At 44.9% G+C, this 13,486-nt stretch overlaps 1 protein-coding gene across 2 annotated transcripts in view; it reads left to right on the top strand.

Moving 5' to 3' along the window:
• The window catches only part of hivep3b (HIVEP zinc finger 3b), a 35,600-nt gene extending 24,425 nt beyond the window's left edge, over positions 1-11,175 (top strand). For both annotated transcript variants that reach the window (XM_079561074.1, XM_079561075.1), the window contains exons 2-9: positions 972-3,167; positions 3,399-3,664; positions 3,749-5,560; positions 5,642-5,796; positions 8,243-8,418; positions 8,534-8,635; positions 9,230-9,867; positions 10,052-11,175. In XM_079561074.1, the coding sequence (XP_079417200.1) occupies positions 1,271-3,167; positions 3,399-3,664; positions 3,749-5,560; positions 5,642-5,796; positions 8,243-8,418; positions 8,534-8,635; positions 9,230-9,867; positions 10,052-10,654 (5,649 nt within the window). In that variant the 5' untranslated portion in view covers positions 972-1,270 and the 3' untranslated portion in view covers positions 10,655-11,175. The remainder of the gene's footprint in view (positions 1-971; positions 3,168-3,398; positions 3,665-3,748; positions 5,561-5,641; positions 5,797-8,242; positions 8,419-8,533; positions 8,636-9,229; positions 9,868-10,051) is intronic.
• The last annotated feature ends 2,311 nt before the right edge of the window (positions 11,176-13,486 follow it).

The raw sequence follows: 13,486 nt of genomic DNA on the forward strand, positions 1-13,486 counted from the left end.
AAAACATGAATACAATAGTGAACAATAGTGACGTCCCCCCCATTTCAAGATTAATACGGTCAGGTCAAGTTTGTGGATTCAGTCACTAACAAACAGATCTTTCATTTAGAGTTTCATCACAGAGCGTTACACGTATCTCTGAAATGATGACATCAAATGCTATACCTGGAATGCCGTGAACACAATGCATTGCTGGAATGCTGGCTTCTTCATTGATTGATAACCCGAATGCACCAGTGCAGGGACTGTCAGATGTGTTGATGCGGATGCTCGCTCAAAGCTGTTATGATTGGCCCCATCCATTGCCAGAAAATGTTTAGATTGTCTGCGCTACAGAAATTTGGACCGGAGAGCGAGCGCGGGATTTGTAGTAAGTGGGAGATATTACACTACATCTGTCTTGATAAAAGGGGGGAAATTGCATCGCGCCGTCATCTCAGAGTTTTCAAATCCGCCAAAGTGCGAGTCCTCATAAAGTGTCTAATTGGAAGATATGAAAATGAATCTTGATAAAAGCCCGTGTTGTGACAGAGAACGGCTTCTGAATACGTCTCAAGACACTACGCACGCTGAAGAGAAACAAGGCCAGGGTGTATGATACTCAACAGAGGGCCCTTCACTTGTCTCCTCTTTCGTTCATAGATGGGGTAAACTTTACTTTAGCTCGAACATTTGTTTTGACTGAATGCCCTGACACTGTTTGGAGGAGACTACACTTACAGTATATGCTCTGAATTGTGTAAACTGTAACTCCTACAACACTGGGTCAGATCTACAAATGATTAAAAAATAGATACAAATAGAAATGAGGAAGTATTGATAATCCACTGTTTACCGACCAGCCTAACCCATTTTTTTTAATGCCTCAGCAATCATTACATGTGTTTCCTAATGACATTTTTTTTTTGCCTTTATATATGTAATGTATAATTATGCAGAATCTAAAATGCACCTTTTTGTCTGTTTTTCAGATGCCTCCGGAAGAACTACCGCCGACAGCTCGCAGAGAAGCTCCAATCCGGGGAGGGCTGTGAGCATGTTCAGAGAGAGGCTGAGGTGCATTGTGCAAAATGATCCTTGTTTTCCACGATCATGGCAGCTACAGGAGATGTCTAATGATGCCTCCTTTGCTCCTTTTTAATAACGTGGGTTCAGAGCGGTGTCAAGAGTCTGTGGTTCTGATTTCCTGTCCTGCATGTTGACTCCCGCCTCTGCCATGCGGTTAGCTCCATGAGGCTAAAGTCCTAGTCTGTGAGGCCCCTCCCACTCCATGGAGGCGGAGCCTGGACATCCGGCTGAGGGTGAGTGCTCTGGGCGACAGGAGCAGCGTGTGACAGAATCATCCCTCCCCTCTGAGCCCTGTCAGGCCCGCGCCCCACGACCTGCCCACAGGTCCCGGGGGCGATTGCAGCACCGCTCGCCCAGATCTCCAGGTCTCCTGCTGCGCTTCCAGCAGCAGCAAGCGTTAGCATGGCAGCCTTCGGATGCAGCCGGCCCCTCAGGAGGCAGCTTCCTCTCTCCTTCCTCTCCCTCATCTTTCTCCTCACCACGAGGGGATCAGGAACACAAGGTACAATCTCAAACCAGCCAGGATCCTGCCGAGATGCTAAGTTCTCCAAAACGTGGGGAGAAGAAGCCTCAAAAACCTGGCAAGTATGTGTGCTCTTACTGTGGCCGACCATGTGCCAAGCCCAGCGTCCTGCAGAAACACATCCGCTCCCACACGGGGGAGCGTCCCTACCCCTGTGACCCCTGTGGATTCTCCTTTAAGACCAAGAGCAACCTGTACAAGCACCGCAAGTCCCATGCCCACCGCATCAAAGCAGGCCTGATGTCCTGTCGAGAGGAGCACAGTCTCAGCACCACAGAGGGCAGTAATGTGGGAGAGGAACACGAGGAGCCCACAGAAGGAGAGAGCACAGAGTCAGAAGACGAGACCAGCCAGCACAGAAAAACCAAGGACACCTTGTGCCATCCGAGGAAAGGGTCAGAGGAGAGCCTTAGACCTGAGGACTCACAGGCCATCAAGCAGAGGCTGGCTCTAAGGCTTAGTGAGCGCAAACGGGGCCCAAAGGCTTCCCCAGACGACCCACCCTCTTCTTCCCTCTCAACATCCTCATCCTCTCTGGGTCCGGGCAGCAAAGGCAGCACTGAATCGGGCTACTTCTCTGGGTCAGGGAGTACCGACCTGTCACAAATCAGCCCTCCAAGTGCCAGTGCCAAAACGTATGCTGAAATCATTTTAGGGAAGTATGGGAGACTCGGAGGCCAGCAACGTGGTGGTGGTGGTCATCAGCAACAACCTCATTCTTCTTCAGGAACTGAGGAGAAGAGCCTTTCTTTTACCGTACCCAAAACACAGGTCATTGAACACATCACCAAACTTATCACCATTAACGAAGCAGTGGTTGATACCAGTGAGATTGATAGTGTCAAACCAAGACGCTCGTCACTTTCCCGGAAGAGCAGCATGGAGTCACCAAAGTTTAGTACTTCTAAAGATCCCTATGCATTCGATCCCAAAGCTGAAAGCCCTGGTCCCAGTGGGATAAGACACATCCATAGCCCTGAGGCTGACGCTCTTTCATCTGTGCCTCTGCTCAGAAGTCACTCACTGCCGTCCTCCACCAGCCAAGAGCAAGCTTCCGCCTCCAGGCCAATGTCACCTGGACGTTTCCGCCTGTGCCAGTCGTTCGATGAGCAGCAGGCTGTGGTTGCAGAGATGAGGGTGGGTAATGTTCAGCGCATGTTAAGGCGCCAACCAGCCATTGAGGTACCCCTTGGAGCAGAACAGGGGTTAGAGGATGCCAGTCAAACCTCATCAGGAAAAAGTACGGACCGAAAGAGACAACCAAAGCAGCACCTGCACAAGACCCCCTGCCTGTTTGAGTGTGAGGCCTGTGGCTCCCTGTTTCAGCACAGTGAAGGCTACGAGTCCCATATTGGCAGCTGCCCGGGACATCAGCAACAACCCGAACCAGAAGTTGAGGATAGGGTCAAATCAAACCGGGACGACTACCCCCAGGTCATGATGCACTACAAGTTTCCAGCTCTGGCCGTGACTGTGAGGAAGAGGAGAAAAGAAGCGAGTCTAGAGGAAGATCCTCCAAGCGCATCAGCTCATACCATAGTGCCAGCTGGAGAAGAGCCCAGCCATCCACATTCAGGTAAATATTAAAAAAGCAATAAATGTACCGTGACAATGTGATTATCATGTTCTATCTTTGTAACAAACAAGAGCAACAAAGCATGGAGCCTCATTTTGTAGTCAGCAGAGCTCTATTAAAATAACTCCATGATAAAACTGCATAATGATTAATTATAGCTCAAATACATTTTAAGGGCTGCACCGCCATTATGTGTAACTATCTGATCATAATGACTGGATTTGTTCCTAGGTGTTCATTGTGAACCAAAACAGCAGCAGCAGGACAGAAAAGGTGTGTCTGTCATTCAACACACCAGCTCCTTTGAGAAGCAGGAGAGTGTGTCCATGGAGAGTCAGGAGTCAGACGTCAGAGAGACACAGCAGCCCGAACCTAAACCGTCCCCATGTCGCCTCATTCGCCAGCCCAACATCCAAGTGCCAGAGATCCTGGTTACTCTGGAGCCTGACACTGAAATGCCGTCAGTGTCACCTCCAGGGACAGCGTCCTTACCCAAGGTAAACCACAATCACGGAATCACTTGCTTCCCTTTTTTAGTGCTCATTCTTGATTGTTGCTATGTGTTGTTTTTGTGTCCATAGGAGCCTGAAAGAGTGGAGGAGTTCCAGTGGCCTCAGCGAAGCCAGACTTTAGCTCAGCTCCCTGCAGAGAAGCTGCCGCCCAAGAAGAAGAGACTGCGTTTGGCTGAGGCAGCTCAGTCCTCAGGGGAGTCCAGCTTTGAGTCTGTTTCTGTGCCTCGAAGTCCCAGTCAGGAGAGCATTATTTCACACACCTCAGGCATTTCTGTTTCACTGGAGGAGCCTGTCAGATCGGAGGCGGCCTGGACCGTCAGCAGCCAAAGCTCCCAAATGTTAATGGTGCCATCAGCCACTCAGCCATACCAACAGAGCCACAGGGAGATGAGACGCTCAGCCTCTGAACAGACCCCCACTTCTCAACAAACTCAGCAGGCGCCCGAAAACAGAAGTAAGTCTTTTGACTGTGGGTTTCTGTCATCTCAGCAGCCCTCCACATCCTGGAAGGAGCGGAGGAAGTGTCTCCTGGTAAAACATGCTACTTTAGGAGATCCAGAACCAGAGGATGATCTGTCAAGAGCAGGCAGTCCACGACCTGGGCCCTCTCATATAAGTCACAGCTCACTTCAGTCCACTGAGGAAGGGTTCCTTCATGAAGAACCACGAGAATCTTTACCATCTCAAAATGTATTGTCTTTGGTTCCAAGAGATCAGGAAACCTCTCCTAGTTCTTTCAGCCATGTATTCTCAGTCACCAGTGATGTACTGTCCCACCCGGTCCTTCATAGAGCCCTCTTTGACACACACAGAGCTGGGCTTGAGACTCCGGGTCACCATTCACTCCCCCTTCAGTTCTCTAGTCACAGTCAAGCTCTATATTTCCCCTTTTCTAGCAGACCTCTGCCATATACTCCATTGGCCCCATCTTCTCTAAACAGACCCATGACACCTTCACCATCACTTATAACCGCTTCATATCATGACACACAGCCCATTATCACCACATGCCTAGCCCAGTTGACACCTGTTGTTTCATTAGCTGTCCCGGTGAGATTGCAGACTCACATACCAACATATGCCAGTGCTATGTATACAACTCTGTCCCAAATCCTGGTCTCTACTCGCTCACCCGAGCCTATTTGTACCACTATGGTCATAATGAGCCAGCTGGACCAAAGCAAGCTACAGAGGTCTTACCTAACAGTACCATCTCTCGAAATGAAAAGTCCCATTCCCTTTTCTCTGACAGCATCTTTAGCTTCACTAGATGATGAGGCTTATGGACCACTTGGAGCTGGAGGAAGTAAACGCATGCTTTCTCCTGCCGCCAGCCTAGAGCTGAGCACAGAGGCTCAAAGACACCAAAAAAGAGTCAAGGAGGAAGAGGAGCATGAGCATGAGCAGAGAAACATAGTGGGGAAAAATAGAGACCAGGCAGCTGAGAGGAAAGTGGCTGGGAGCAAACTGGAAGACGAAAAGAATGAACAAACTCAAAAAGCAAAAGACAAAACAGTGAAGGCAGAGAATCAGCAGGAGGAAAGTCACGCATCAAGTTATGGCAAGGAAGATGTTGAGAAAAAGGAAGACGCAAGGCCTGTTTCTCCTTCGTACCCCAGTCTGCACACCTCCACCTCTGTCAACTGGTGCTACTTAAACTACATCAAGCCCAACCCTTCAGCACAGCAGGACCCCCAGACGTCAGTGTATGCCTCCTGGAGTGTCAGTGCTCACAACCCTAACCTGCCCAGACTCAGCACCAAGGCAGCCCTGTCCCTGCTGTGCTCTAAACAGAAACACAGCGCCGAGACCTACACTATGGCCACTGCCAGCCCGGCCAAAGATCCACCAGCAGCACGCAGGGAGCCGCAGGAGAGAGAGGTAAGTGCTGCACCAGGTAAACATGTGTATTCACTGATTCATTAACCCCAGAAGGCACAACTTACATTTTTCTTTGTGCAGTTGCCCATAAATCCCTCCCCAGCCCGCCCTGTGGTTAGTGGCCAGATGAAAGAACGACCGCAACAGGAGAAGAGCAAGGCTAAACCAAAAAAGGACGAAGAAGCTGCTACATCAAAATCAAGAGAGTCCTCGTGTGTTCGCATATTTGAAGGCGGGTGAGTGTGTACTTTCCTTAACTCTCCTTTTCTCTTTAATGATTGATAAAACTTTACACATCTAAATTGAAATGAATTGGAAAATAAAAACATATGAAAGGCCTTTGGGGACCTGACGGCACTCATTTACAGAGCCATTGCAAGTAGCAATCAATTATATGGGGCATATAGCAGATTACTGATCCTGCATCCGTGCATATTTCCTATTAATTCATATTGCCTGCAGTTTGCAAATTATCCACCAGGGGGTGCTGCAGCGCCCTCAGCACCCTGGGTTCACACGGCCTTGCCTCACCCCCTGCCTGAACCAAATGCATTTTCTCCAGTTCGGCTTTACCCAAATGTAAAGGGCAACAGTACAATGCCTCATTTGAAAGCGAAGACCTAGAAAAGTGAGTATAATTTTTGTTGTGGTTTCGTCACGTTTTCATCTCATGTTTGTTGCTGTTTTGATGCTTTTGTCAAGAAGCTTTTAGATTTGGGTAATGCCAAACTGGAGAAAAGGTGGAGGTAATGTATATGATAATATTTATTTGTGTTCAGTTCTTCAGTCTTTACTCTGAGGTGATCGTTTAATGCAGGCACTCAGCAGGTTCAGTGTTTCAACTCGACAGTTTACACAAACCACGTTTCGACTCAAGTTAATGAATAGCAGTGACGAGTTCTGCTTTAAAACCCCAGTATTTGTTTTTTCAGTATTGCTCAGCTTGTCCTCTGAATCTCAGTGGCTTCATCAGCCGGTCACCGTCTGCTTGTAAGTGCTATTGTCTCAAACCTTATGCTCCTGTGACCATAAAGCGCCGGCAGGAGTAACCTGACAGAGTTTACTCAGCGGCGTGCTGCTGATTTAATGGCTGATGAGGAAAAACAATCAGTGGCGAGTTGTGGGTGAATATTTTTTAGTGCGAGAGTGCGACAGACGCCAGTTCTTCAGCGATGCATAATGCTACAGCTGAGACTATTTTACCCACATGTAACAGTTTGTTGTTGTGATTTGTTGTTGCGGGTTGTGTTGTACAACATTGTGCATTCATGGTTTCAGCTTGTGACTGCACAGCCGACACGCCATGTTTAAACGCTCACAGCATACAGTGGTATTTACCATCTTTTCACGTTCTCATAAACAACAATTCACTCAAATATAAATCGTCTATGGTTTACTGTCTGCAAATAGCACATGGGTAAACATCAATACTGTATATCAACAACGTTTTTATAGACTAGGGCTAAATGTGGTGTTTGATTTTATAAATAGAGTCTATTTTGGGTTTTTTGGCTATCCAGGCTTCCCTTCCCGGCCATTCCCTCTTAGCGGCTGCTGTTGCTGGCAGCGCTGCCGGGAGCTGCAGAATGGATGTTATTCTGCTGCTGTGGTTTTGGTGGGGCTTCCCCGCCGCCTTCATAAAGAGGGCCTTGTTCCTCAGTTTATCTTGTGTGTGTGTTTACTATGCATGTAGTTGGTGCATCCACAGCCATTATTATCATTTCTTTGGGCAAATTCAAAAATATGTTTCAAACACCTTAGTAAATGTAAAAAAAAAAAAAAATATATATATATATATATATATATATATATATATATATATATTTTGTTATATCCAAATATATATATATATATATATATATATATATATATTACTTTGATACTTATACTTATACTACCTTGATACATTGTATCTAACTAAATTTAGTACAATGTCATCCGCTTTGTAACTATCTGTAGTAACTTGTGTGTAGTACATACACAATGAAATACTGTGTATTTGTACTTTGCAGGTACATATTGCAATAAGACATATGATGGTTGGGACTTAAGGTTAGGGTTAGAGTTAGGGTCTTAGGTCTTATTACATTAGGTACCTGCAAAGTACTAATACACATTATTCCATTGCGTATCTAACCCTAGGTACAAGTTATTACACATTGTTACAAATCCCGTTACATTGTACTAAATTTGGCAAGTACAATGTATCAAGGGTGGTGTAAAATAAAGTGTTACCCATTTCACAGGCTTTTTTTTCTTTACTTAAGCCACACTGCATAACATTTCAGCCAATAAATAGAATAAAATACAAGCATTTATTTTTTACGGTTGAAAAATACCTAAATCATGAACAAGCAAACAAATCGTTTCCATGGAGATGTTGACTTACGGCAGCAAAATATAGGATTTGAATAGGCTAGGTCAACATCCAATTTTTCTATTTTTTGATTACCCACAGCAAAACTAGCATTTACTGTGTCTAACTGGTCATTAGGAGCATGTTTTGTAATGGCAGCAATGTTCGCTAAATGTTCCAGTGAGCCTTTAAGACAGGACAAATTAGTGTGAAGAAAGATAATCAATAAACTGTCGGGGCCAGAACTTGGATGCACAGCTTTGCTCTTTAGTGATACGACTCATATTTTCAGTGAAATGTAATACAGGTCTGTGTTTGTGTCACAGGTTCAAGTCCAGTGAGGAGTATGTGTATGTGCGCGGCCGAGGCCGGGGGAAGTACATCTGTGGAGAGTGTGGGATTCGCTGTAAGAAGCCCAGTATGCTGAAGAAGCACATCCGCACGCACACAGACCTCCGCCCTTACGTCTGCAAACACTGCAACTTTGCCTTCAAAACTAAAGGTAACCTTACACTGGAGCATTATCTAATGTATTCCCAGGGCCTACAGTGTGTCCTAGTGCTATTAGCCCCTCTGGTTCCAGAGGATGTTAATGTGCTTTCCTTGTTCCTTCCTAGGGAACCTCACCAAACACATGAAGTCAAAGACTCATGGGAAAAAATGCCAGTCCGTGGGAGTGTCTGAGTCATCACTGGATGAGCCTGAGAGTGAGGAAACAGGTACGAAAGTTCACATATTCCCATCTTCTGTGGAGAAACACTGCTGCAGCTGGCTGAACAAAAAACTGAGCTTTTCAGAACTGACAGCTTATGCAACACCATGTTCTATTCTCCTCCCTTTGGCCTTGCATAAGTATGGATAAAAATACAATAAATAAATGAAGAATACAGAGCTTTCAGTAGCCATGAGGCTGCTGCAGTGAATATCATTGTACCAGACGTGTCTCTTTTAAACAGGAGTGTGAGCCAGAGCTACACAGTTATAGGCTTTAATATCTCCACACTCCACTCTCTGTGTCTGCCGCGGATGGACTGCAGTCATTACTGCCAAGGACTCACCATCCACTTGTCGTTCAAAAATCTGCGGAGATACTTGAATTGCATGAATAGAGGCGCTTCACAATTCAATAAAATTATAAGCTTTTCTTGGTAGCTCTATTTATAACATCTGCCAAGCAGAGGGTCATGGCTAGAGTCCTTTGAGAGGACACTTGTCCTGAAACGATTGTCAAATTGTTTGACTGATGTTTGATCATCTTTAGATTGTCCCTTTTGGCTCCGTTTAAGCCCATTTAAACGTGTGTTTGTTTTCAGGAGGTAGTGAGGAGCGTGTTCCTGAGGATCAGGAGGAACACCAATTTTCTGATGTGGAGGAGTCTGAAGACAATGATGATGAGGAGGAAGATGAAGAGTCCACAACACATGACGACCCTCCTTCCTCCTGTTCTTCTGACACACATCCCTCGTCTGGGGGACACTCCACAGGCAGCCGGCAATCTCAGCAGGGCACCCCAGACCGCGAGCTCCCTGCTCCCAGTCCAAGTCAGGAGCCATCTCCTCGAGGGGTGTGGTCCGGCAGCGGGCGCGCGTCCTCTCCCTGCAGAAGGAGGGCGCTGTTTTCCCGGCGGGGCATTAGACCAGCACGAGCGTTCTCCCCCAGCAGTGAGAGCTGCTCTCCGAGCCGCAGCCTCTCTCCTCGGCTGGAGCTCTCCCCAACCGTCCACAGTCTGTCCCCCAAAACAGAGCTGTCCTCCTCCAGTCGACACGTGTCCCCGTCCCCTGAGAGAGGCCCGTCTCCTATCAGGCCCCTCTCTCCTCTGCGACCCATCTCACCCAGCTGCTATCGGTCACCACAAACTCGAGCCCCACCATCACCACTTGGGCTGCACAGAAGGACTCCTGGATTATTGCCCTGGGAAAGTCCCGCTACAAGAGGGGCTCATGGAAAAGAGGTGTGAAAGAACCTTTGTTTCTATGTTTTTAAATAAAAGCTTTAATGTGCTTTAACATACATGTAAAGTCAGTGTGAGAAATAATAGTTAATGACAGTTAAACATTATATTTGGGGAAAACGTTTTAGGTTAAAAATCAGTGTCTCATTCTGTTACTTAAATTATATTTTTGCCCCATCTACAGGATAAAAGTGGTACAACATGGGAAGGACCAACATTGCCGGAAAGCAGTTTATTTCCAGCCGCCTTTCGTCTTTCTACATCTGAGAGTTATCCAAGTCTACACCCTGTGGACCACCTCTTCAGCCATCTTCCTCTGCACTCTCAGCAGGCCAGGCTGCCCTGTGTCATGATCCCTATTGGAGGAATACAGATGGTGCAGGCCCGACCAAGATCTCACCCTACTACTCCCTCCTCCCCCACATCTCCCCCCATGGAAGGCTCCTCCCGACTCAGCTTTGACTCTTACTGGGGCGGGACCCCTAGGATTCAAGGGCTTAGGACACCTCCAGACCCGTCCTTAGCATCAGACAAAACACAATGCAGTCAGCCACAGCCTAGTGGACACAGGACAGAAGCGCCCAAAACCGAGACCACAGACTCAAAGCAATACAGCAGCTCGCACAGCGCTGTTCCAACATCGAGGGGCACTAAAGGGACCCCTGGGGGGGAAAGCGGCCCCGGACCAGCCCTCAGTCCAGCACTGTCTGTAGCAGAATGTTCCAGTGGGCAAAGCGAGCAGCCACCAGAGGGCGGTGTGGAGCGGGCAGCAGAGCACAGCACTTAAGTGTCATCCATGTGTCACTTAGCTTTATTGATTGCAATTGTTTCTTTGGTTTTATATGATTAACTTGCCTTTTTTATGTTAATTTTGTTCTTATTTCTGGCAATATTCAGGTTTGTGGTCGAAAAGCACTTTTTATTTGTGAAAAAGTTTTATGTAAAAGCGTATACTTATAAATTATATATAAATATATCCTGCCTGTACGGATACTGTCTGTTTGAATATGTTTTAAAAATTGATAACACTTGTAAATGACCAAAAACTTTGTTCGAAATAATTCCATTTTCTTTGTCATTACAGTATTACTCCAGTTGTAGTTTCTTGTGCCTTTTCTGTCCAGGTTTATGTGTTGACATGTCAGTACTGATGACAAAAGGAGGCTGTGAAACTTTATATCACCTTTTTGTTTTGTGGGGGGTGTTACATAAGTGCGTTTCTTGCCAATGCTTTAAATGCCAGGGTATCTTCATGAGCACCAGAAACATGTCAACAGAAATGCACTGAGGTTATTTTTGTTATGAAATTTAGAAAAAGCAAAAAAAATCTTTGTACAGCCTTGAATGCTCCTTATTTATTGGTGTTTGAAGATAAAATGTGCATTATTTCTGTTGTCTTTTTTGTTTTTTTTTAACTTTTGGCTTTGACAAAGTACTTTTTGTTACATCTGTGTGTGTTTTTCATCATGTTCTTGTGACTTGAACGATTACAAAATGAGGGAAGGTACAGAGGGAATAAGTGCCCTGCATATTTTACACGCAACAGAATTTATAAACATTCAAAGAATAAAAATGCACTACACACTTCGATGAAGGTGTCGCTTTGTTATGCTTTTCCTACAGCATCCTTTCTATAGCATTGTATATTATTTTTTAACTTCAATGACGTAAACTTGCCAAAACTGTGTCTTCAAAAGCATATTTTTAATGCTGTGATTGCAAGGTGTTTCTATTTATATTCACCTCTTAATCCCCACTTGAACCGACACATTTTCTCCACCAAATCAAAAAGCTTCCCGAACAAAACGTCAAAATAGTGACAAAAACAAATCGAAAACGAGGATGAAAATACAACCAAAAAGCGATGAAAACCCAAGAAAAAGACCCAAACATACAGCCTCTATAAAAGCTCATGTTAAAATGAGTGATCAGAAAAACATACTGTCCCACCATGTTATATGTGACAAATAGCCCCTCAGTTTTGTGACAAATAACCCCGAGAGTCCACTGTACGACCACTGCTAGCTAACAAACAGCTTTAGTATGATAGCTCTAAAACGGCTCAAATCGAATCTAATCTGTCTTTCAGATCAATGTCTTTTGTTTCAGGCTCTAACAAAAGGAAAGCTCTCACTACAGAAATAACACAAACATTAAAGTTTGGTAAAAGGCATAAAAACAATTCAAATGTGTCCTGTCCTCATGTCTTCAGCCAAATGAGAGAATTATTATTGTAAGAGAAGAGGAAAACCAATGCATATATTATATACCAGTATCAGCGTACAGCGCCCTCTCGTGTGGCTATAAAAACAATGTGACAAATTACCCCGCGTGACAAAAAGCCCCGGTCTCCCCATTCATTATTGTCCCAACTAAATAAACAAACAAAAAAAAGTGACCAAAAAGTGATAAAAGTGTGATAAAAAGGCAACAAAAAAAGCCACGAAACACTTTCAAAAAGCTACATAAAGGGCAACAAAAAAAATGTCTACAACAACACAGTGAGGAAAAAGATTTTAGTTTAGTTTAGTCTTGTGGGTCTTAGCTTTCAAATGAGGCGTTACTCTGGCCTATTGGTTGTAAACACCAGTCAAGAAGCTTTTAGAGTTGGGTAAAGCTGAACTGGAAGAAATGCACTCATTTAAGAGTTTATAAAAACACTGCATTTCATCACTGCTATTACAGATGTTTCTGCATAAAATCTAAAATAATTAAACATAGTTCTTTACACATTTATACTTTTAAGTTACAAACCACCTTGATCAGGTTAAATGATAATCCTGTATTTCTCTTATATTTCAATTCTTCAAATCAGAGCTCAGTAAGAAGCATTTGAGAGTCACACCTGCAGCATTGGGTCTTATGTTTCAGCAGCATGAAACCTATTGACCTATTTATTTCCTGTATTTTATCAGGAAAAACATGAAGAACAAATTCTTATTTCCAATGTTGGCCTTGGGGAGCAGACAGGAAAATGGCAACTTCATAATATTTGAAACAATGGTGATTTTACTGATGATGAGTGCTGTTCATCCCTGACAAAGAAGGTGTTGCTTTATGTGAAACTGTAACTGATTGAGCTCGATCATATGACAGCGACGCAGCGAATTTAGGTTGTGAAAAGTGCAGGAAATTTGCCCTGAAAGAAACGCCGGCTTTAAATTAGGTTATCTATTACTTGAGGTCAGGTTACGCATCCTCTTATCAGCTTATACAGGTTATTCATTGCAGCCTTTGATATGCATCCATCAACAAAAAAAAGAAAAGAAATGCAGATTACATTGATGCCAGGAGTTGACAGCCAGCATGACTTTGCATCCTGCTGCAAAACGGTCTAATTACTCTTTTTCCTGGCCAGTTTTCCTAGAAAGCTCTGTCTAATATGTGATTCCTGTGCAGGGGGCAGATTAGCTCCAGGGGTTGTGCACAAACCTCTGCCGTGGGAACAAGTGCAGATATATTGATGGTGTGTCAGACAGATCAACATTCCTCACAATCCGTCCTCACCAGGGAAATTCTCCTTTCCTGTCTATCTATTATGTATTTGTAGCACTCTTGGAAAAAGCCACCAGTGAGGGTTTCTAGAATTGGAGTGAGCTGAGGTCAGGTAGAACCAATA

This window comes from Gobius niger (assembly GCF_951799975.1).
Source record: "Gobius niger genome assembly, chromosome: 8".
Lineage (NCBI taxonomy): Eukaryota > Metazoa > Chordata > Actinopteri > Gobiiformes > Gobiidae > Gobius > Gobius niger.